The sequence below is a fragment of the Elaeis guineensis genome, chromosome 8 (assembly GCF_000442705.2).
Source record: "Elaeis guineensis isolate ETL-2024a chromosome 8, EG11, whole genome shotgun sequence".
Lineage (NCBI taxonomy): Eukaryota > Viridiplantae > Streptophyta > Magnoliopsida > Arecales > Arecaceae > Elaeis > Elaeis guineensis.
Window position 1 is genome coordinate 92,852,194 of NC_026000.2, and position 25,973 is coordinate 92,878,166.

Below are 25,973 nucleotides of genomic sequence, written 5' to 3' on the forward strand. Positions count from 1 at the left end.
CTACCATTGGATGTTGGCTTGTAATTTACACAAAACTTTTCTGGCTCAAATTTTCTTCATTGAACAAAAATATGCTTTAGTTTTCCGTTTGATGCATGAGTTTTGAATATATATTTTTCTTACCTATAGGGCTTGAAGAAAGCCTTGGAAAATGGCGGGGACAAGGATGAAGAAGACTCCGAGGGAAGAAGAGCTCTGCATTTTTCTTGTGGTTATGGTGAGGTATGATGTATATTTTTTTTATATTTTATCTTATTTATCAGGCTTGTACTTCTTAGAAGGGAAAAGCTATGAGGCCCAATCCAGTTAGCAGACAGCTTGCTAATCCACGGATGCTTTATGAATAGCCCAACCTCCTGTCAATTACACTTAACCCTATGAGTTTATCAATACCCTCTTGCCACAGCAGCTTGGGAACCACTAGGATAACTGGTTGGGCCTTGTAGCAAAACTCTTCGTAGAATAAGTTCTTGTATTTGTTCATGGGGTAAATTCTCTTTGTTACTAATGCTCCTAAATTTTGGTGTACCATCCATTTTGTTTTTTATGTTTCTTGCTTGAGCATGTTTGAATTCTCATATAACCTAGATTCATTATCTTTGCCGAGGTGTCATTTTCAGACACATTAATAGGCTTGTGCTTATCCAAAAACTTTCAATTCTTCTAATTCTTCCTAATGAAGAGCAATTATAGGAAAGCATTCTTGGAACACTAAAACCAAATCTTGAAGACTCCTTTATTGCTGCTTGTGACCACTATGTTACAGAAACATTACAAGATATTTGGAATAAAGGTAAAGAGAGGAAGACTCCTTTATTGCTGCTTGCGACCACTTTGTTACAGAAACATTACAAGATATTTGGAATAAAAGTAAAGAGAGGAATTTCATTGATAATTTGCATACGTCCTTGGTATTCATATGGATATATATACTTGATGGATCAACTGCAAGCCTATGGCCAAAGTTCTTCTATTGCATAATAATAATCTGGCATATAAATGGTAATATGCTCCATGGATTCCTATGAGACCTGTCCCTCCATTCATATAAATGGTACCTGCAGGTGGAAGTGCATGTGTGCCTATGTCTGTGCATGAGACAAGGCTTTTTATGTGACTTAATTATTGGAATTCGCATGTTGGGGCATGCATGTGTGTTTCAAAATTTTTTTTTCTAAATACTGCAGCAGAATAGAAGATTAAAATATTTTTAATCTAGATCATGCATGCATAGAAACATAAACCCATAAGGAAGTAGTTTATGTACTGAAATTGACATATGCTGAAATTCAGATTGTGATCAAATCGCATACTTGTTTTGCAATCTCTTTCTTCAAATTTGGATTTGGAAGAGAAGAGGTTTTCTTCTGGGTCGCACAAGTATCTGGCCTCTTCGGCTATCCACTCGGGATCAGTCTGGAATAGCCTTCTTCAAGTTGAATTTTCTTCTCTAAGAAAATTCAACCTACTGAATTTGAATGAAATCTGGATCGCGATCAACTCTTGATCTTTTTCCTTGATCTTCTTCTTCTCTTTTTCTCTTGCCTTTCTTCCTTTCTTTGTGCTGCTACTAAACACCAAGAACCAACAAAGGAGGGGACGCCCAACAGCTTGGGTGTGGAAGAACTTGGGACACCCCAAAAGGTGGGGTGTGTGGGACACCAAGGGAGAAGAGAGGGAGAGAGGAAGAGAGGGCGTGGGGAGTCTCCAAATGTGGGTGTGGGCTGCTGGTTGGATTCTCTAGGGATCTAAGGGGAGGTCCCTTTAAATAGGCATAAGGATTGAATCATATTCAATCTCATAATACAAGTTCTACTTGCATTAGGTTTTTTTAATAACTTAAGCTATTCAACTTCTATTAGGAATCTTTTTAGGTGCCAACTCTTGGAGCCCTTGCACCCATTATTTTACATCCTAAAATACATCCAAGGGATACCCCATATGAAATCAAAAGGTCCTCTAATCATGGGACACGCTCAACTTGATCAAATCAAGGTGGCGCCCAAGAATGACTATCAAAAAAAATAATTAGGGACTTGCATCCTTAATTCAATTGATCAAAAATTTTAGACACCCAATAATTGGAGTCCAATGAATGTAATTTATTTAGGTTATTAGCAGGTAATTAAGTTTGAATTATCTTATCAAATAAGAAATCCAAATGGAAAGAGAAAATTGGGTTCAACCATGTGCTAGCAAGGTTACTTTGAATCCAATTAGGTTTCTCTAAACTCAATTGACACTTCATAAGCTCAATTGCTAATTCTAGATCTAATTTCTTTGTTGTGTGACTCCATAGGTTCAATTCTATCTGATAGTGAGATATACAATGATTTTTATTAAAGTATCATTGAAACTCTTTTTAATGGGTCGGAACAATTTTATTCTAACTCATCAAGGATTGTCGATTCAGAATAACTCTAGTGAGCTTTCACAATCCATCAGTGATACCTAGCAGTATATAGTGACAATCCAGTAGAACCGAAATAAATCTCTAGGTATAGTTAATGTGTGATTCAGTCTCTCTTTTGTGAGTCCTGACTAGATGGCAAGTCATGGATAAATCGTCAAACCTCAACATCAGTCATATGATAGATTCGATCAGCTCAAGTTCGATTATAATTTTTGTGAAAATTCTTTTTCATCAATCACATTGCTGTGGCTACAGACTTTCAGATTTAGTCTCTCAAATCCCATAGGACTACTCTCTATCAAGATCGATAGATCCCATCTTGATGCGCATCCTATTACAGTGGACCAACTATCGCCAACATCCACTACAAGGGCTCATTGAGATCCATGTTTGTGTCAATCAAATTTCAGTAGCTTCACTGGGAGCAGTAGTGTCATCTCAGGTCAAAGGATCAGTTACACAACTACAGCATCGAGATAATCACTGACGATTGAATAGAAATTCAAATGATCTCTCGTATGATCATGCTCAGTACTAATTGTTCTCTAACAACTATCCGTACTCGTCACTCAGTGACTCTACACTGTAGACTAGAGATCCATCTACCCGAAAAAAATGATCTGTGTCAGTTTATTCAGATCGATCATCATCTTCATGATGATTTTATGACTGGGAGTATTTAGAAATTTAAATATATGTCTCTAATTCTCAACATTGAGAATGTATCAAAAATTAATTTCATGGACGATTCAAAGACACATCATATTTGAATGAAAAATAAACTTGTCCTTTTATTGATCAAATTAATGTATTAAGTACAAAATTGTTCTAGATTTATTACAATGTGTCAGCCATATTGGCTTCAAGGACATACATCTAACAATCTTCTACTTGAACTAAAGTCAATTGGTTATAAATTTGTCCCATCTTCTCAAGATGGACTTTCATTTTCGGTTGGCTCAACTGCTTTGGCAGCGGGTCTGTCATATTATCTGCGGAGTCTACTTTTCGCACCTCGATATATTTCTTTTCGAGGTAATCGCGTATACCGCTGCTCTATGTGCTTAGACTTCTGATGAGACCTTGGCTCTTTAGCAATGGCTATGGTGTCATTGTCTTTGCAGTACTGTGTCATGGCATCTAATGGCATGACATCCAGTTCTACAAGTAACATTAGAATCAGAATTTATCCTGCACATTTACAGTATAGTCAACCTCCACTGTTCGATTACTCAGAATTCTTCCAATATATCGAACAAGAATATACCCTGATGTAGACATTCTATCATCAGTATCAGATATGAAGTCTGAGTCAGTATACCCCTCGATCGCAACTCTGAATCTCCTCTAAAGATCAAGAACAAATCTTTAGTCCTTAAGTACTTAAGGATGTTCTTTACAGCTATCTAATGCTCGTCTGGATTCGACTGATGCCTACTCGTGACACTCACAGCAAAGGCAATATCAGGTCGAGTACACAGTATGGCATACATGAGGCTCTCTATGGTCGAGGCATAAGGAATCCTATTCATGCGTTGAACTTCCTCAGATGTGGTCAGACACATCATCTTAGAAGATTAATATCATGCCTAAGAGGTAGAAGTCTTTTTTGGAGTTTTTCATGCTGAACTTCTTCAGCACTTTGTCTATGTACAGCTTTTGTGACAGGTCTAGTATCCGTTTAGGTCTATCCCTATAGAACTTTATTCCAAGAATATAGGATGCTTCTCTTAGGTCTTTCATGAAGAATTTTTTAGACAACCATCTTTTGATCGTGGTCAGTATGGGAATATCATTCCCAATAAGAATATCATTTACGTACAATACGAAGAATGTTATGGCACTCTCACTGATCTTTTTGTATATACATGGTTTCTCTTTGTTTTTGATGAAATTAAATAATTTGATTGCTTCATTAAAATGATGATTTTAACTTCGAGAAGTTTGCTTTAATCCGTATATAGATCTTTGCAGCTTGCAGACTCTGTAATCACCATCACTGGATGTGAAACCCATAGGCTGCTTCATATAGATATCTTCCTCAAGATATCCATTCAGAAAAGCAGTTTTCACATCCATCTGTCAGATTTCATAATCATAGTAAGCTGCAACAGTAAGTAGAGTGCGGATGGTTTTCAGCATAGCTACGGACGAGAAAGTTTTCTGATAGTCAATGCTCTCGCACTGGCTATAACCTTTAGCCACAAGTCTAGCTTTATAGGTCTCTATCTTATCGTCGGCATCTATTTTTTTTTGTAGATCCATTTACACCCAATGAGTACAATACTTTCAGGTGAATTCACTAAGGTCTATACTTGGTTCGAGTGTATCGAGTCAATTTCTAACTTTATCGCATCTAATCATTTCTCAAAATTGATGTCAGACATCATCTCGTCAAAGGTATTAGGATCATCACCATGACCTTTATCTCTCATAAGGAATATTTTCTTTATTCCTCTGTAAGCATATGCATGTACCTTTCAGAAGGTCGGGAGACCCTGCTAGATCTACGAGGTGGTAGAGGAACATTAACTATTGGCTCATGAATAACGGATTTCTAAGGATCTATAGCTCTTTGCTCTTCAGAGACCTCTTCGAGCTCAACTAGCCTCCCACTGCCACAATCTTGGATAAACTATTTTTCTAGGAATATGACGTTTCGACTTACAATCACATTGTGATCTTATAGAAAGTAGTAGTATCCCATGAATTTTTTTGGATACCCTATAAAATGAGTTATTACAGATCTATCTTCTAGTTTATCAGTCATCTGTCTCTTGACATAGGTCGGACATCTCTAAGTCTTAAGATAACCTAGATTCGGCTTCTTACCGAACCATATCTCATACGGTGTGGTAGGAACGGACTTTGATGGAACCTTATTTAACAGGTGAATGGCGGTTAATAAGGCATGTCCCCAAAGATATAAGGGTAGATCAGTGAAGCTCATCATGGACCTGACCATATTCAATAGGGTCTTATTCTTCTTTTCAGATATTCCGTTGAGCTGAGGTATTATAGGAGGAGTCCATCAAGAGACTATGCCGTTGTCCTTAAAATATTCGAAAAATTTTTGACTAAGGTATTCACCTCCTCGATCAGATCGAAGAATCTTAATGGGTTTATCAGTTTATTTTTCTACTTTATGTTTGAATTTCTTGAATTTTCAAAGGTTTTAGACTTGTGTTTATCAGATACACATACCTATATTTAGACAGATCATCGGTAAAGATAATGAAGTAGCTATAACCACTCCTGATCTGTACATCAAATGGTCCATACACATCGGTGTATTCTAGGGCAAGTAACTCAGTGGCCCTTTTTCTATGTCCTACAAAGGATAATTTGGTCATTTTTCTTCGAAGGCAAGATTCACAGGTTGGATACGACTCTGGGTTAAGAGAGCCAAGGATCCCATCCTTTTTCAGTTTGTTTATCCTATTCTTTTTGTTGGGTATAAAATACCCCCCGGCCGAAGTTTGTAAAAGACCGATCCTTTTAGGGCTTTTCCGGCTTCCGACCTTGTGTGGCATCTCTCTGAACCCCCTTGACCGTCCGAGCTTTCGGACTTCTCCGACAATGAGCTTCTCCATCCATCTATCGGACCGCTCCAAAGGCTCTCTAGGCCTCACTATCAGCCGACCTTCTACAGTGATCAACTATTCTTCGAACTTCTTCCGAACTTCGTCAATATCCGAGCTTCTTCGACAACGAGATTTCTACAGTAATCAGACTCCATCCAAGTTTCTACGGCGGTCGACCGTCTTCAGGATTCCAATCGAGCTCCTGCGAGAGCCGAACTTCTACTACGAGTGGTCTACTCCGAACTTCTACTACGAGCGGTCTACTTCGAACTCCTACAGCGGGTGGTCTACTCTGGATCTCTACTGTAAGCAAATTTCATTTGAGCCTCTACTGTAAACACATTTCTTCCGAACTTCTATTATAGATAGACTTCAGTCGAGCTTCTTCGTAGCCAGATCTCAGACGAGCTTTTACAATGGGACAGGACCCACCGGCCAGGTCGCTACTCCGAGCTCCCACGACAATCGATCTTTAACTGAGCTCCTACAATAAGCGGTCTCCTTTCAGCCTTCTACAAGAATCAGACTCCGTCCGAATTTCCATAGCGGATGGATATCGGACGAGCTTCTACGATGGACGGACTCCAGCAGCTGGATTTCTACAATGATCGATCGCCTTCGATGTCTGCCGAACCTCCCCAACGCCATCCGAAGTCCACCACCGGCCGATCCTCCGTCAGATTCTTCATGAAACCGGACTTCTCCGGCGGATAATCTTCAGATGAGCTTCCACATCAGGCGAATTCCAGACGGACTTCTCTAGCAATTGGACTCCTACCGGACTTCACCGACGGAAAGTCTCCATCCGAGCTTCTACGGCAGATGACTCCCACCTGTAGTATCAGCGTCTAAGGTATCCGACAACAGTAGGCTCGTCAGCAGCTTCAAAAATATCCGAGCTTCTCCTAGATCGACGGGATAGAGAGACATTCCGTTCCATCAGATGTCCTAGCCGAGCTCCAGCTGACAGATTCGAACTCTCTGGCAAGTCACGACAATGGCCACTACCCTGCTCCACTCTGCAACAGATTCTGTGTGGCTCCACTACTCTCTGGCAAGTCGTGACAACGGATACCACTCCACTCTCTGGGCTTTACCACTCTCTAGCGAGTCGCGACAACGGACACCACTCCACTCTCCGTAACAAACTCCACGTGGCCCTGAACGACCCCTGACGTCACTATCCGTAACAAACTCCGCACGGCTCTGAACAGTCCACTACCAGGCGGTTACAGATGTCGTTGTCAATTAGTTACGTTCTCCGTCTATAAAAAGGGACTCCCAGATACATTCTTCTCTAAGCTCTAAACTTTAGCCTAAAATTCTGCTAAAATTTCCACTTGGGCACTCCATTTCTATTGAGGCAGAGTACTGACTTGAGCGTCGGAGGGTCTTGCCGGAGCACCCCCAACTCTAGTTTAGACTTCCCTTGCAAGTTCCGGCGGCGACCGCGGTCATCTCAACTCCAGCGACTCCGGCTTCGGTAGAATTCTGCACAAACAGAATTGGCGCTAGAAGGAGGGCTGTGTCTTTACAGTACCCTTGTTCTTAAAGGAGTGCTCAACGGGACTGTCTCTGGTCATCTTCTCCGACGTCCTCTTCTCCTCTTATTAGATCTCCACCTGATGCCTCCCCGAAAGGCATCCACCAGGCGATCCACGGCCTCCGTGGCCAGATCTCAGGCTCCGGCCTCGCCTCCAGTTTTTCAAGCTCCTCCGGCAACGGCGGTCGGTATGGAGCAGTTCGATCTGTTGGTTCAGCAGGTCAGAGGCCTCACCGAAGCAGTGCAGGCCATGCAGCAGCAGCAGCAACAGCCGCAGGCGTCAGTGCGGTTGGAAAGAGCATCGCCGGAGTTCCAAGATCCGACAGTAGGGCGGGCCACTTGGGCCAGTCGTCCTATCTTCCCCGGAAAGGGGAATCCGAGGTTGGAGAGCCCTCAGTCTGATTACGATTCTACTCCCGGAGGATCCCTACCTCCACTCTACCAGAAGATCCTCGAGACTCGCAGTCGAGAAGACCTTCTGGATCGAAAAGCTCCGCCATGCTCCCCCTGCTTATGGTGAGGATATCTGTACTGACCCTCCTTTCTCTCAAATAATCATGCAGGAACCGATCCCGCCAAACTTCAAGCTCTCTCAATTCGAAAGCTACGATGGGACCTCGGATCCAGTTGACCACCTGGAGGCCTTCCGGACAATGATGCTGCTCCATGGCGCGTCAGACGTCATCTTGTGCCGAGCTTTCCCATCTACTTTGAAGGGAGCAGCAAGGAACTGGTACTCGGCGCTGAAGTCGGGTACTATCTTCTCCTTTGATCAGATGAGCCACCAGTTTGCGGCTCATTTTGTTAGCAGCCGGCGTCCTCGGAGAGGTTCGGAGTTCCTTATCAACATCAAGTAGAAGGAGGGAGAATCCATTAGAGCCTACGTCAACCGCTTTAACGTCGCCGCGCTGGAGGTCCGAAACTTGGACCAATCGGTCGCGATGGCCGCCCTGAAGGGCGGTCTTCAAAAGAACGATCTTCTGTTTTTTCTAGAAAAGAAATATCTCAGGGACTTTGCTGATTTGCTGGCTCGGGCCGAAGGATATGCCTGAGCAGAAGAAGCCTTTAAGATGAAGGACGAGGAGGCCGCGAAGCAGTGGCAGGTGGGGGACTCCAGCAAGCCCGCAGTTGAAAAAGGGTCGAGTGAAGCTCGACCGCTTTCTCGAACTTCCTTCGGACACAAGCGTGTCCAGACTCCTCCCTGAGCTCGTAGGCAGAGGAGCCCGGACCACAGAGTTCGGCGGAGCTCTCCTCCGGGAAGATTCCACAGCTACGTCCCTCTCAACGCATCGAAAACTCAAGTGCTGATGGAGGTCAGGGAGCAGCTGCCAAGGCCGGAAAGGATGCGCACACATCCCGGGAAGCGCAATTCTAACAAGTTCTGCCTCTATCATCGTGACCACGGCCACGACACGGAGGAGTATATCCATCTCCAAGACGAGATCGAGGAGCTCATCAGATGAGGTCGGCTCGACAGATTCATTCGATGCCGACCTGAAGGTAGGGAGTATCGGCCTAGGGCCTTGTCGCAGTCGGGGCCGTCAAGGAGGGAGGAGCAGCCTGAAGATCGACCTTCGATTGGGATTATCAACTCCATCTTAGGAGGACCCCGCGGAGAGCAGAGCTTCTGCGACCATGGAATTCGAAAAATCTACGGATGTATTATCAATAATTTTGCCTTCAATAAAAATTTTAAATTTGCATATTCATCCTTTTAGCATGAGCTTATAACGATAGGAAGTAACTCCCTCATTCAGTCGAAATTAAGCGTGTTAGGAACAGGAGGTGAACCTCATCCTAACATGAGCAAAGTCGAAGGTCCGGTTACTTAAAGATCGGATGGAGGGAGAGGCTCGCGCAACGGCCCTTATGTGCCCTCACAGCCTTGTTAGGAACAGGAGGAGAACCTCGTCCTAACATGAGCAAAGTCGAAGGTCCGGTTACTTAAAGACCGGATAGGTGGAGAGGCCCTTGCAGCGGCCCTTATGTGCCTCCACAGTCTTGTTAGGAACAGGAGGAGAACCTCATCCTAACATGAGCAAAGTCGAAAGTCCGGTTACTTAAAGACCGAATGGGGGGAGAGGTCCTCGCAACGGCCCTTATGTGTCCCCACAGCCTTGTTAGGAACAGGAGGAGAACCTCGTCCTAATATGAGCAAAGTCGAAGGCCCGATTACTTAGAGACCGGATGGGGGGAGAGGCCCTTGCAACGGCCCTTATGTGCCCCCACAGTCCTGTTAGGAACAGGAGGAGAACCTCGTCCTAACATGAGCAAAGTCGAAGGTCCGGTTACTCAGAGATCGGATGGGGGGAGAGGTCCTCGCAACGGCCCTTACGTGCCCCCACGACCCCGTTAAGAGCAGAGGGAAAACCCTCACTCGAACACAAAAAAAGAGAGAGAGGGGGAAATGAAAAGGGAAAGCGACGAACAACACCAGTGACAAGTGAAAAACAAAATACATCAAAGACACAAGGGACCTCGTCTCAACGAGGGAGGATATTCCTATCAAAAAACCCTCAGTCACTAAAAGGAAACTCGACACAGGCTGAGGAGAAATCGACTTCCTCAAAGTAACGAGAAGTTCGGGTTCTCAAGCTCGATCACCGGGAGGAAGCATCAAACTCAAATGGCCTCGAAAAGACCTACGGTCATGAACCAAAAAGGCAAATCAACACGGCGGCGATCGGGAACTTTCAAACAACGACAGCGTCGGACAAGACAAAAGACAAAAGGAGTTCGGTAAACGACAACTCAATACCAAAGTGGACAAGGTAATGAAAATTTTTTTTTCATTTCATTAGTGAAGTATATATTACAAAGCCTTGAAGGCCAAAAAGAGAGACGACAAGAAAAGAAAAAGAATACATGGAAGGATGAAAGGCAAAAAAAAAAAAAGAAGAGAAAGGAGCTTTAAGGAAGCCCAGCTTCTTCCGACTTCGAACTCTCGATTTCGATCCTTATTAGGGATTGCCTCAAGTTTTTAACTTCTTCCTCTAGTTCCATCTTTCTCAGCAGTATATCCCGGTACATCTGGTGGAACCACCGGCTCTCGCCCTCCGACTCTCGAAGTCTCTTCCTCAGGACCTCGGACTCCGCCTCGGCATCTTTGACCGCCTGCTGCTCGTGGACCAGCTGAATCTTCAGCCGCTGCAGTTCGGCCTCCCTCCGCACAAGGGCCACAGACAGTTCTGCCACGGTCCCCTTCAAGGAGCGGAGCTCGTCGGAGCCTTGTGCGGAGGCAAGCTTGACTCTCTCAGACAACTGCCTCCGAAGGCGGGCAACTTCGTCGGTCGCTGTCTGGAGCTTCCTTCGATAGTCCTCTACTTGTCCGCTCCAGCCAACTCGGTAGGCGTTGTAATTCACCTCAGCGTCCTGCAGCTGTTTTTGAAGGTCGGAGAACTTTGATCAGTCTCGATCGCGGTTGGCTTGGGTTGTGAGCTAGGACAAGCTCCCTTCCAATTGGTCGATCTTCTTCCGTGCGGCCGCCAGCTTGACTTCAAGGGAACTGATCTTAGAAGCCTGAGTCCAAGATCGATTGCTGGCACGTTTTCGGAGTTCCTCAAGCTCCGTCACGAAGTCGGCCTTCCTTCGGGTGTATTCTATGAGATCCTTTCTGTGGAGGTCCTGAAAGCGAATAGCCTCTGCAGTGACTTCCGAATGGCTCTTCCTCAGCTGATGAAGTTCATTTTCCAGCTTCTTGGATTTTTTCGTCAACTGACGAACTTTCCTTCTGAGGTCTCGGATCATCGACTTCAGAGGAACTCCATATGGCAGGAGAAGAGCTTCAGCAGGATACTGTCGTTGGGAGACAAAAGCACCACGATTCAAATTAGTACAAGGAGACAAAAGAGATGGAAAAGAATACAAAAAAAAGGGGGGGCCTCTGTAAAGAAGAATCTGATTTCATTGATTGAATAATTTTCAAGTACAAGAGAACGAAGAAAAATCACCACAAAGGAAAAATACAAAGCTAGAGGTTTCGGACCTCTGGGGCAGAAGCGAAGGTGCTTGACGTCCCCGGAAGGTCGGCAGCGGCGGCCGCAGCAGTCAACGAGGTTCCGGTTGGAGGAGGATCGGCAGCGGTTTCGGATGGTCCTGCTTCATCGTCAGACGCCTTATCCAAAAAGTCGAGATCCAGTTCGGGGAACCTTCCGGCCATCTTCTTTTGGCAGAGTTCGAAACCCTTGATGAAGGCGTCCTGACCGAACTGGACCAGTAGATCCTCCATCTCGGAGGTCTTGAACTCCATGGCTTGGGCCCCTGCCTCCGAGATCAGGGACGGAATTCGCGCTTTCAGCTCGGAAACCTGTGCCTTCAACTCGGAAGCCTGCGCCTTCAGTTCGGAGATTTCGGCCTCAGCCTTCTTTCTCTCCCCCAAAGCGGTCCACAGATCGGACGAGATTTGTCCCTCCTTTTCCAGTGCCTCCTGGAGACCTAGGACCTCGGCGATCTTCTCCTCGAGGCGGGCGGCCTCAGCCAGGCGACCTTCCTCTGCCCGCGCTGCCTCCCTCTTGGCGATCTTCACCGCTTCGACGTTGGCGACAAGCTGGTGCCCAATCTGCAAGAAAGACCGGAGAGTCAATATAAAGGTTGAAGAATAAATTAAGTAAAGGAGCAAGAAGGAGAAAAAAGTGAGTTAACCTACTTCGAGAAAAGACCCCAGAGAGTCCCAGACCCGCAGCTCAGGATCAGCAAGGACGATTCTCTCGACGACCTCGGGCAGAATGCACCCTTCGACCAACCTCTTTATTAAATCCCTGTTGTTGAAGGGATTTTTCCCCAGGTCTCCCTCGGAGCTGTCGGCCCCCTCGACGGCAACCTTGCGACTGCGGCTCTTCCGGGTCAGGGTCTTCTTTTTCCTCCTTTCGGCCCTGGGTGCCCCCTCGGGACGAGCCTCTAGAGCGGGATCCTTGGTCGGAGGGCTCCTTAAAAGGGCTCGGGGGACTTCGGGTTCGGCATCGGAAGGGACTTCGACGGCAACGGCCACCGGAGCAGGTGTGGTTGAGCTTGTCCCTTCTGTCTTGACTTTCTTCACCGACCCTGAAGTCGAGGCATCTTTTCTCTTGTGGGTCTTGAAACCCTAGGCTAATCTCTGAGCCACGCCTGCGTCCATGTCTGCAATAAAAGATAATCAACACGGCTCAAAGATGGAATAAGAGAAAGGAGAAGCAGCAAAAAAAAAAAAAAAATAGTACCGGTAGGGTTAAGAGGACTCAGGCTGACGTTGAACAAAAGTTGTTCCTTCAGAAGTTCGGAGAGGAGGGGGGCTTGATAGGCCTCGAGCTTTTTGGAGGCTTCGAGATCGTCTCTTTCCAGGCTAGAAGTCCGGCAGACGGAATCCCTCAGAAAGCCCCAAGGGGATAATCCTAGTTCCAAGGTCGGGCATCGGACATAGAACCTCTCCTTCCAGTTGTGGATAGAAGAGGGGGCGCCTTTTAGCAACCCCTTTCTACCGAACTGAGGGGAGAAGTACCATCAGTCTTTTGTCGAGGGATGACGCTTGAAGGTGTAGAAATTCCTAAACAAAGAAAGAGTCAGCTGAACTTCAGCTAAACTACAAAGAGAAAGAAATCCTATCAAAAACCTAAAGGAGTTCGGCGCTACTGAGACTAGAGAAATATTCAGAAAACGAAAGAGGGCAACGACAAAAGGTGGAAGTGAAAGTCGAAGTCCGGCACAGAAGGCCTCCTGGTACAGACAGAAGCGGCCGAAAGGAGGGGCGCTAGCCCGGTCAGTTGGCCCGGGAAGCTCCAGCTCGTACTCTGGAGGAATTCCATATTGAATCCTTATCAGTGAGAGCTCATCCGGAGTCAAAGAGCTGGGGATGGTGTTCGATGCAAAGACCAGACGAGGTTTGGTCCCAACTACGGGTCCATCTACAGTATAAGGACTCTGGGAAACTGAGGCTGACGAACTCCTAGAACCACTAGAAGAGGAGATATCGGAAGACATTTTGGATCAAATAGAAGCCACAAAAATCCCGAAAATAAAATCGAAAAAAACAACGAACAAGCTCTCGAGGGAGCTAAACGAACGAAATACGAAGAAGAAAACAGAAAAATGGCAAGAAGTTTCGGAACTAACCTAGGTTGGCCCGAGGAGTGCAGGAAGACGGCAAGAAAAGTGGAAGTCGATCCGGAGGACGTCTAAGGCCGAGAAGGATGCTAAAGGAGGCTCGAGCTCTCGGAGAAGAGGAGGAAACCGAGGGACTCTCTCAGGCAAAGTGAAACCCTTGAAGGAGGACATGTTTAAATAGGCAATAGGGCTCGGAGGAGTTATGATCGCGGATCTCCTCTGGCCGACCTACACGTGCCGCGTGTCCCACTCACTATGACAGGCTGTTGAAAATGGCTGACAGCTGACAAAATCATTATTGCGCCGTACCTAGAGCCACGTCCCAGCGGGAATTTCGAAAAAACTTTTCGGATTGCTTTGATTTGAAAAGACTCCGGGACCAGCACGCCAAACACCAAAATATCTGGCAACCATCGAGTGCGGAAATTGAGGGGGGCAACTTCGGTCGTGAGAATTTCTCTGTACTTCATTCGGAACCCGAACTCGGAAGTAGGGGGACTGGTGTTGGGTATAAAATACCCTCCGGTCGAAGTTTGTAAAAGATCGATCCTTTTAGGGCTTTTCCGGCTTCCGACCTTGTGTGGCGTTTCTCTGAACCCCCTCGATCGTCCGAGCTTTCGGACTTCTCCGACAATGAGTTTCTCCATCCATCTATCGGGCTGCTTCAAAGGCTCTCTAGGCCTCACTATCAGCCGACCTTCTACAGTGATCAACTATTCTCCGAACTTCTTTCGGACTTTATTAATATCCGAGCTTCTTCGACAACGAGATTTCTACAGTAATCAGACTCCATCCAAGTTTCTACGATGGTCGACCACTTTTAGGATTCCAACCGAGCTCCTGCGAGAGCCAAACTTCTATTACGAGCGGTCTACTCCGAACTTCTACTACGAGCGGTCTACTCCGAACTCCTACTACGAGCAGTTTACTCCGAACTCCTACAGTGGGTGGTCTATTCCGGATCTCTACTGTAAGCAAATTCCATTCGAACCTCTACTGTAAACACATTTCTTCCGAACTTCTATTATAGATAGACTTCAGCCGAGCTTCTTCGTAGTCAGATTCCAGATGAGCTTTTACAATGGGACAGGATCCACCGATTAGGTTGCTACTTCGAGCTCCCATGACAATCGATCTTCAGCCGAGCTCCTATAATAAGCGGTCTCCTTTCAGCCTTCTACAAGAATCAGACTCCGTCCGAACTTTCATAGCGGATGGATATCGGACGAGCTTCTACGACGGACGGACTCCGACAGCTGGATTTCTACAATGATCGATCGCCTCCGATGTCTGCCGAACCTCCCCAACGTCATTCGAAGTCCACCGTCGGTCGACCCTCCGCCAGATTCTTCATGAAACCGGACTTCTCCGGCGGATAATCTTCAGACGAGCTTCCACATCAGACGAATCCCAGACGGACATTTCTAGCAATTGGACTCCTACCAGACTTCACCGACGGAAAGTCTCCATCCGAGCTTCTATGGCAGATGACTCCCACTTGTAGTATCAGCGTCTAAGGTATCCGACAACAGTAGGCTCGTCAGCAGCTTCAAAAATATCCGAGCTTCTCCTAGATCGACGGGATAGAGAGCCATTTCGCTCCATCAGATGTCCCAGTCGAGCTCCAGCCGACAGATCCGAACTCTGGCAAGTCACGATAATGGCCACTACCCTGCTCCACTCTCTGCAACGGATTCCGCGTGGCTCCACTACTCTCTGGCAAGTCGCGACAACGGACACCACTCTACTCTTCGGGCTTTACCACTCTCTGGCGAGTCGCGACAACGGACACCACTCCACTCTCTGTAACAAACTCCACGTGGTCCTGAACGACCCCTGACGCCACTACTCTTCGTAACAAACTCACGCGGCTCTGAACAGCCTACTACCAGGTGGTTACAGATGTTGCTGTCAATCAGTTACACTCTCCGTCTATAAAAAGGGACCCCTAGATACGTTCTTCTCTAAGCTCTAAATTCTATCCTAAAACTCTGTTAAAATTTTCACTCGAGCACTCCATTTCTGTTAAGGCAGAGGACTGACTTGAGTATCGGAGGGTCTTGCCGGAGCACCCCCAATTTCGGTTTAGACTTTTCTTGCAGGTTCCGACGGCGACCGCGGTCATCTCAACTCCAGCAACTCCGGCTTCGGCGGAATTCTGCACCAACACTTTTCAATATGGTCTAGTTTATGGTGCCATAAGTACTTTTGGTTAATTTTATCTCTGGGTCTCTTTTGACCTACGATACTTACATTTGCTCGTTTAAGTTCACATTTGCATCAACATGCAAGTGATAAAGACTGTCAATTAAAAGACCTCGTGCAATCAATTTATTTCGTAAATAAATAGAACAAAAGTTTTTAGTGAAACTAATTTTAAAACCTTCCTGTGCTAGCACAGACACGAAAATCAAATTCCGACTAGCTACAGGAACATAATAAGTCTTTCAAATCTAATCTAAAGCCAGACGGTAATCGAAGAGGATAAATGCCAACAGTTTCTATAATAATTTTTGTTCCATTGCTGACTCGAAGGATTATGTTATCTTTTCTCAATCTCCTACTTTCTATTAAACCCTGCATTGAGGTACATATATTAGCACTCGAGTCAGAGTCTAATATCTAACTAGAAGTAGAAATAATCGTAAGGTTAGATTTAATTATGAGCATACCTTCCGAAAGTTTATCACCTTTTTTGGTCTTTAGGCTCTTCAGGTAGAGTGGACAGTTTCTTCTCCAGTGGCCTTCAGCATCACAGTGGAAACACTTTTTCTTTGCTATGGCCTTCCCAGGAACTTTCTTTAGCCTGTTCTTCTTTTTCTGCTTCTTAGCGGATTTAACCTTCTTCTCAGTAGACTCTCTTGGAAGAAGTCCGCTTCATAGCGATAACAGCGCCCCTTGAACTCTTCAAGATTTCTTCTGTAGTGACCAACATGTTGATCAGTTTGGGTATAGTGCAATCGAGTTTGTTTATATAAAAATTTACAATAAATTGACTATATGAACTCGTAAGGGATTGAAGGATCAAATCCATCTGCAATTTTTTTTGTATATCAAGCCCAAGCTTCTCAAGTTTTTCAATGTCCTTGATCACTATCATACAGTGCTCATGGACAGACTGTCCTTCATGCATCTTTAGATTGAAGTCTTTTGAATATTTCGAAGCACGCTGTACGGCTTTGCTCACCATACAAGTCTTGCAGGTGAGTGATCATAGCTCTGGCAGTGGGTATATACTCATGCTGGCTTTGCAACTTATTTGACATAGATGCCAGTACATAGCATTTGATCCGACTTTCTTCATCCGTCCACTTTTCAGAGGCAGTCCTTTGTTCAGTAGTAGGACGGTTTGGTAACACTATGGGCTCCTGGTTGAGTATATGACTTAATTTTTCTGAGGTTAGGACAATCCTAAGGTTTTTGAGCCAGTCTTTATAATTAGTTCCGGTCAAATGATTGGTTTCAAGGATGCGGACTAGAGGGTTTGAGGCTGACATTGTTTAATTGCGAGAGTAGAGATTCAAGTTAGATTTTTATACTTTAATGTTTTATTTACTTTTAGGGATTTTAAGATGCAAACAATGACTCACTAATTTTCGGATTCTTCCACTCTCCAGGTGAAAAATGAAAATTCTAACATGACAAAAGGATTCCTAGTGGATGCTGCGGTCCCACCGATGTTATGCACCTCACCTAATAATTATTGGTAACATGCACATCGATGCGTAGGCAACTTTGTCCAGATGCTTCTCTAAGTATGTTGCAACGACTTGGTTTCTAAGTCATGTGGGCTCACCTAACAGTTATTGACCACACTCCTTAGTTAAGTCTGACCCACCGTTCACAAGTAGGTGCAAGACCGTCATTTGGTCTCTCATCTAACAGTTATTGGATCCAATTCTATCCTTACCTGGAGCAACTTTTTGCTAATAGAGTGGTTGCGTGTTCCTGATGCAACTGAACCATTGTGACCAGTTGAGAATAATCAACGCCAGTAGCATGCCTGCACATCTACAACGGTAGAAGACCTATGGACTTAATATTTATGGGGAGGTTTAGGTTTTATCTAATCAGTCATTATATGACCGATCTAATTGACATGGGCTAAACCAAACCGCTAAGCAATCTTGTTCAAGATCCAATCTTCCAAATTAGCCAGGTAAGTGGAGATCGGTGGGGGTCTTCCGTTGTTTTTCTTAGACACCAGTAAATTAATCCGGTAAGCGAACGGAATCAATTAAATAATCACGTCTCAATTACTTGTCTTAGACACTAATAGATCAATTGGTCCAAATAGGTTAGCTCAAGCGAATCAGGGTCAAACCATCAAGTCAAATTAAGTTCTTAGGTTAATCGATTCTACATATGGGACTTAATCGATTCGATCAACGACAATTGCATGATCATTTAATTTAATTGATCTAATCCTAATCAACATTTGACTCGGTTCGATCAATTACTTAATCGAATTAGATCCATGTGACTCAAATCAAAAATTTTAGATGCAATCCTATTACATAGATCTAATTTTGATTTTTTCATGATCAAAACTCTCATGCACTAATACAAATTTCAGATTCCAAAATCAAATTTCAGATATAAATTTTTTGCACGAAAATAAGTTTTAAATCATGAAACAATTTTCAGATTTAACATACAAATATATATCACATATATGTATGCATGTAAAATTCAAATCTAAATAAAATTCAGATCTACAACATTATATCATATATCTTATATACTAATCATGGATCATATTAAAAGCAACTTTATGGCCTAAACATGCAATCACATATCTCATATATGAATCATGAATTAGGTCATATAAAATTTTATGTTTATGCATGCATCCACATATCATGTGAACATGAACTAGAAACCGTTCTAGATCAAAAATTCAGATCTATGCATGCTTTTATATATCAACTGTGTTCTAAAATCAAATCCAAAATTAAATTCTAGATTCAAAGATTCATCTATACATCTCATGATCAAGAAAAAATCAGATTTTGAAATTTTTTTCAAAATATATATATCAATTTTCAGCATCTGAAATCCGTGTCTCTGATACCATTATTGGAATTCGCGTGTTGGGGTATGCATGTGTGTTTCAATTTTTTTTTTCTAAACACCGCTGCAGAATAGAAGATTAAAATACTTTTAATCTAGATCATGCATGCATAGAAATATAAAACCACAAGGAACTAGTTCATTTGCTAAAATTCAGATTGTGATCAAATCGCATACCTGTTTCGCAATCTCTTTCTTTAAATCTGGATCTGGAAGAGAAAAGGTTTTTTTCTAGCTGTACAAGTGTCCGGTCTCTACGGATATCCACTCGGAATCAGTCTGGAACAGTTTGAATTTTTTTCTCTAAGAAAATTTAGCTTGCTAAATTTGAACGAAGCTTGCATTGCAATCAACTCTTGATCTTTTTTCTTGATCTTCTTCTCTTCTTCTTTTGCCTTTCTCCCTTGTTTTGTGCTGCTACCAAACATTAGAAACTAGCAAAGGAGGGGACGTCCAACAGCTTGGGCGTGGAAGAACTTGGGATGCCCTAAAAGCTGGGGCATGTGGGACGCCAAGGGAGAAGAGAGGGAGAGAGGAAGAGAGGGCGTGGGGAGTCTCCAAAGACAGGCGTGGGTTGCTGGTTGGATGCTCTAGGGACCTAAGGAGAGGTCTCTTTAAATAGGTAGAAGGATTGAATTCTATTCAATCTCATAATACAAGTCCTATTTGCATTAGATTTTCTAATAACTTAAGTTATTTAACTTTCATTAGGAATCCTTTTAGGCATCAACTGTTGGAGCCTTTGCATCCATTATTTCACACCCTAAAATACATCCAAGGGACGTCCCATATAAAATCAAAAGGCCCAAGGGATGCCCCATATAAAATCAAAAGGCCCTCTAATCATGGGACACCCAATTTGATCAAATCAAGGTGGCACCCAAGAATAACTATAAAAAAAATTAATTAGGAATTTGTATCTTTAATTCAATTGATCCAAAATCTTAGGTATCCAATAATTGAAGTTCAATGAATGTAATTCATTTAGGTTATTAGCAGGTAATTAAGTTTGAATTATCTTATCAAATAAGAAATTCAAACGGAAAGAGAAAATTTGGTCCAACAATGTGCTAGCAAGGTTACCTTGAATCTAATCGGATTTCTCTAAACTCAATTGATACTTCATAAGTTCAATTGTTAATTTCAGACCTAATCCTTTTGTTGTGTGATCTTATAGGTTCAATTCTATTTGGTAGTGAGATATACAATGATGATTGAGATTTTTCTAAACCCAATTGATACTTCATAAGCTCAATTGTTAATTTCAGATTTAATCCCTTTGTTGTGTGACCCCATAAGTTCAATTTTATCTGGTAGTGAGATATACAATGATTTCTATCAAAGTATCATTGAAACTCTTTTCAATGGGTTGGTCCTTTGTTGTGAGACCCTATAGGTTCAATTCTATCTGGAAGTAAGATATACAATGATCTCTATCAAAGTATCATTGAAACTCTTTTCAATGGATCGGAATAATTTTACTTTAACTCATCAAGGATTGTCGATCCAGAATAACTCTAGTGAGCTCTCATAATCCACCAGTGACATCTGGCAGTATGTAGTGACAATCCAATAAAACTGAAATGAACCTCTAAGTGTAGTTAACGTGTAATTCAGTCCCTTTATCGTGAGTCTCGACTAGATGACAGGTCATTGATAAATTGTCAAACTTCAACATCAGGCATATGATAGATTCGATCAGCTCAAGTCCAATTATGACTTCTATGAAATTTTTTTTCCATCAATCATACTGCTGTGGCCACAGACTCGGATTTAGCCTCTCAAATTCCATAGGACTACTCTCTATCAAGATCGATAGATCTCATCTTGATGCGTATTCTATTTCTACAGTAGATCAACTGTCGCCAACATCCACTACAAGGGCTCACTGAGATCCATATTTATGTGTCAATCAAATTCCAGCAGCCTCACTGCGAGCAGTAGTACCATCCAGGTTAAAGGATCAGTCACACAACTACAATATCGAGACAACACTGGCGATTGAATAGAAATTCAAGTGATCTCTCGTATGGTCATGCTCAACACTAGTTCTTTAATAACTATCTGCACTCGTCGTCCCATGCCTATACACTGTAGACTAGAGACCCATCTATTTCGAAGAAAGCGATTTGTGCGCCAGTGTATCCGGATCGATCATCGTCCTCATGATGATTTTATGATCGGGAGCATTTAGGAATTAAATACATATTTTTAATTCTCAACACTTTGAGAATATGTATCGAAAATTAATTTCATGAACGATTCAAGGACACATCATACTTGAATGAAAAATAAACTTGTTCTTTTATTTATCAAATCATGTATTAAGTACAAAATTATGTCCTAGATTTATTACAATGTGTCAGCCATATTGGTTTTTAGGACATATACATCTAACATTAATAATCTAGGAACTAAATGACAATGCATTGTAGATTTCTATGAGATATGTCCCTTGCTTTGTGTGCGCGCGTGCGCGATCGCTTGCTTTGTGCGTGCGCATGAGATTGCAGGACAATGCCTCTTTTGTGACTTAAATAATCTGTCATATAAATGATAATACACTGTTAATTTCTATGAGATCTGTCCGTTGTTTGGTATGAGTGACAGATGAAATTTGTTTTTATTGACTTTTGTTTTGATCAATAATTTTGAACTATGTTTATGCATCTATGATCCTATTTATTCATCATGTATTGATTCAAATATTGAAAAAGGTTGGAGAAACTGACTTGCACCTGACATAAGTAACCACTCTAAAATCTAAGTGATATAACAACATAGTGCTTCCTAGGTCAAACGATGCATCAAATGTTAGGATATCGTTCCTTTTTCTGGGGATGATTTAGAGCTTATCTGGCTATCCCCTAGGTCAGTCAACTAGATATGCCTTTTTGATTACAGGTGGGGCATACAAGCATTTGTGTACCATTGTATTATTTAGAAAGGATATAGGAAGGAAAGAGTTCACAGGATCATATTAATCAATTCTAATATTGAAAGGAAACTCCCCCAGTATCTCTTTTCATGAGGCTCCACTTTGTGCACATCCAATTTTCAGTTCCCAAGATACCTATTCAAATATTAGTTTGTCCCCCCATCTGCATGTTTCCAGCACTGCATCCCAGGTGCAGTGTTAGCACTGGGGTTATGTTTGTTAACCACAAGGTCAAGGGTTCAAACCGACCCTTTAATGTTTGTTGCTTATTCCTTTTTAAAAAAAAAATTTGCTTCGCACATGCCAAAGTCTAGTAATGGAAAAACAAAACAGTATAATGGTGTTCAAGGTTGAACGACTGCCATTACTGATGGTGCTCTGAGAAGGGGTGTAACACTTGGAATAAATGAACTAGCAACCAAGGGATTGTTAAATAGAGGATATTCATCACTTTTGGACATCAGTCATGTTGACAGTTCGTTGGGGCTTTTAATTTTTATTATTCTCTCCACCCTCATGAATGGAGAAAGACATTTTATTGCCATGTTTTGGGTTTTCGTGTGCCATTTTGCAGAATAAAAGGATTATAACAACCAATTCAGGAGGCTGTAAACAATAATAAATGAAGGGTCTCCATTTCCAATGCCAGTTGAGCTCAAGGACATTGTCAATCTAGGGAAGGTATAAGGAAGACTTTATCCTGGATTATATAGGCAGTCAAATTTGATACTCAATTAGTAAAGGATAATTGCCAACTAGAGTAGGCCGAGATTTTTTTCTCCATTTCCTGCAGAATGAGTTACATTTTTATCCAGCAAGAACGAATTGCAATATCAGATTGTAGATTGCTTTGTACTTGGCTTTGTAATTTTTCATCTTTGTTCCTCAACTTTTTTGCATGAGGCAAGCCAACTGAGGCTGTTGTTTTTTGGTAATTACTCAGAAAGGTTTCTCTTGGGTGAAAAGATCTATGTGATTGAATTCATTGCTCTGCCTCTAAATGATCCTGTCATTAGAGAGCAATATAATGCTCTGAGTTCTAATCTCCTATTTCACCTTGCAAGTTTAGATCTAAAATCTTAAATTATATAACTATGAGTGCCATATTTGATTCTTTAAAGCCAATTGACGAGGGTCATAGTTGTTGTTTGCATCCGATTCATATTTTTTTTCTTTTTCTTGTTTCTTTGAGAGTTTAGGGAAACCCACACAATCTACCAGTCAAAGGGAGGAGATAAAGTGGAGAGGGAGGGGGAAGCAGGTTATATCAATGATCGAAGAACAGGCTGAGAGGGAAGCCAGCTTCTCCCAAACAAAAAGATTGCAACATTTTTCTTACCATTGCAGGAGATTGTCCAGTCCTAAAATAGAGAAAAGTTAGAAAGGAGTACAAGCCAGCTTCTCCCAAACAAAAAGATGACAACATTTTTCTTACCATTGCAGGAGATTGTCCAGTCCTTTTTGCTGGGTGGTGTGTGTGTGTGGGGGGGGGGGGGGTGTTGGGGAGGCTGTGGTCCTGGGGGTTTGAAAAAATTCTCATGTCCATTTTTTTGGTTTAGACAATCTTAAGCCTGTAATTTTGGTTTTTACGTTTCAGGTCAAGTGTGCTCAAGTGTTGCTTGAGGCAGGAGCTACAGTGGATGCGTTGGACAAAAATAAAAATACAGCACTTCATTATGCTGCTGGTTATGGGCGGAAGGAGTGTGTGGCTCTTCTATTGGAGCATGGTGCAGCTGTGTAAGTAAAACAGACTTGTTCTTACTGCCATGTCCCTGATCATTGTGGTTTACTTTCAAGTTCTTCTGGTGCAGCACCTTGCAAAATTTGGACGGAAAGACACCCATTGATGTTGCCAAGCTGAACAATCAGGAGGAGGTGCTGAAGTTGCTCGAGAAGGATGCATTTCTATGAGTCGTACTTCGGTTCTCTTGGGGAGGGGGTGAGAATTTGCTGCAGGTAGCCTGTTTGAGCACCCCCCAGTTCTGCTGCTTTAGGTTGTTGAGTCTGTTCTCTGTGGCTGCTCGGTTGGGGTCTCTTTTCTCCGGTTGAACCAAGTGTGGTTTCTGGGAATAAATTGTCTACTGTTTAGATGGATCTGGGGATTGGCCTTTTAATAGCGGTCTTCTGCGGTGGTATACTACTGAATGATATTCATTTCCGGGAGAAGTGAGCCATGCTTAATAATGTGTTATTTCAAGTTTGTTAGGTTATTTTGGTAAGTATTTGATTTTATGTAAATGTGTGTGGAAGGACTATGTATGTGGAGTTCAAATCCTTTCAAATAATTGAGTCATTTGCATTTGGTAAATAATCCAGGTAATAGACCTAAATTTTTCTGTTGGAGCTGCTTATTGGCATTTGACGTGTTCGGAATACTCGTGCGTCTTGGGAGAAGGGAAGGATAGGCTAGGGTTGACATTCAGGTTGGATTGGATGTTAACTGAGTCAAAAATTCAATCCAAACTTAGTTTGTTTATTGCATATGTCAAAATTTAGATTTGAATTAGATTTGTTTATTAAACATATAGTTAAATTAAATAGGATAATTATGTTTTAAATAGATTAAATAAGTCTTAAATGAGTTAAACGGATTAAATCATAAGGTGATTTGATTATTAAATAGGTTAAAATGGGTTAAATGAAGGCTTAAATTTAAATTTAGTCTATTTAATTGATAGGTTTAGATAAGTTCTCTAAATTTAAATCTAATCTATTTAATAAATAAATTTAGATTAGTTGATTTGATTTAATTTTATTTATGTTAAATTTAAATTTGTTTAAAATAAATTGGTTGGATTGATGGGTCAAATCATAAATTATCATTTTTAATTTGAAAAGTTGCATTTCTCATAGTTTGCAGGTCATTATGCTGAGATGTGATTTTTTTTAACCATTTATTAAGCAATAAACTGTCTAATATAATCTTAAATTTTTTTGGCCAACTGGTAGGGGATTCGGGTTTCAAACCCACTAGACCGGTTGAGTTTTTGGGTTGTTTACTATTAATTGATTGGGTTCGAGTTCGTTTTGGTCTCAGGGAATAAAAATATCATGAGACATATGAAGCCTTTGGATTGGGTTGGAGCATGTTAAGATCCTTGTGGCATAGGAATTGGTGTGGATAGAGGGTTTGGCTTCATGTTGATATCTGAAAACTATATTTTGAAGAGTTATTTAAGTTGAAAATTATTCATGTTTTGAGAAGCCGGTATTGCAAACATTCACCTTCCATGCTTCAAAAATTAAATCATAAATAACAAATTCTTGATAATCAATAATGTATCAATAATCGGCGAAAAAATAAAAAGATAGTTCATTCAAAGAGCACGAAGAGATACTTGACAATCCATAGTTCGCCATAGGTCGTGCAGTGATTAGATTATCCAATGGGGACTAGATCTACCCTAAGGCATACTAGTTCAAGCTTGTGGAAGAAACTTATTGTTAGAAAGAGGGGTAGTTTAGTACGTATAGATTAAAAATTTTTAAACATAATAAATTTATGTATAGTAAAAATAAAATTAAATTAAAATATTTTTAACTTAAAACGTATCAGATCACATCTGAAAACCACATTGAGGATCTTCGTATGAACACATGCCAAAGCTTGAAATCTGAAATAAGAAACAAAAACAAGTAGGAGATCTGATCTTCATACCCAATTACTTTTCTCAGATCATGCAGATGTCCACGGTTCCTGTCGGAGCCGCACAAGCATCCGGTTTCTGTTGGTACCCACACGAAGATGTCTTGATCGAAGTATCAAGACCATTGGTATGTTAGTATCTTGTAGGCCTCGCTCCTCACTTGGATCTGAATCCTCTAAAACTCAAAGAAGAATTCTGTTGCCCGAACCTTTTGTGTTGAGCTTGAGAGAACTTTTACTACACGAGGAAAAGGAATAAGAATTCTTCTTTTCCTCTTCCCTCTCTCTCTAATACCTCTTTTAGATCTAATCTGGATGAGGATGTGGGCATGGAGGATGAAGAGGGAGGGCTTTCAGCAAGGAGGAACTCGTGGTCACCTATCGTACACATGCCCCAAAAGAAACTCATCTGAATTTTTGTCACACAAAATTTTGAAGCCCTCATGTCCCATCAGATAAGAATCCATTCAAATCATATTTAAAAAGAAACTTATCTAAGAAAGGCATTTGGGGCGATAAGAACAAGTGGCAGCAAAGAAGAAGCCATCTCATGGTTTCGTATCGCACACCCCACTTTAATTCTGATTTTTGTTGCACAAAAATCTATTTCCAACAAAATAAACTGATAAGATTTGATCTTAATTTGAATCAAATTCAAATAAAAAAACAAATCATGAATAGAGAGAAGTCCAGAAAGTGGG

At 42.2% G+C, this 25,973-nt stretch overlaps 1 protein-coding gene across 2 annotated transcripts in view; it reads left to right on the plus strand.

Moving 5' to 3' along the window:
* The window catches only part of LOC105035787 (ankyrin repeat domain-containing protein 2B), a 32,121-nt gene extending 8,184 nt beyond the window's left edge, over window positions 1–23,937 (plus strand). Inside the window, exons 6-8 of one of the 2 annotated variants that reach the window (XM_010911488.2) lie at window positions 130–222; window positions 23,224–23,363; window positions 23,438–23,937. In XM_010911488.2, the coding sequence (XP_010909790.1) occupies window positions 130–222; window positions 23,224–23,363; window positions 23,438–23,537 (333 nt within the window). In that variant the 3' untranslated portion in view covers window positions 23,538–23,937. Of the gene's footprint in view, window positions 1–129; window positions 223–22,825; window positions 23,086–23,223; window positions 23,364–23,437 lie in introns of those variants that run through there. The other variant, XM_073242659.1, reaches the window with a different exon arrangement.
* The last annotated feature ends 2,036 nt before the right edge of the window (window positions 23,938–25,973 follow it).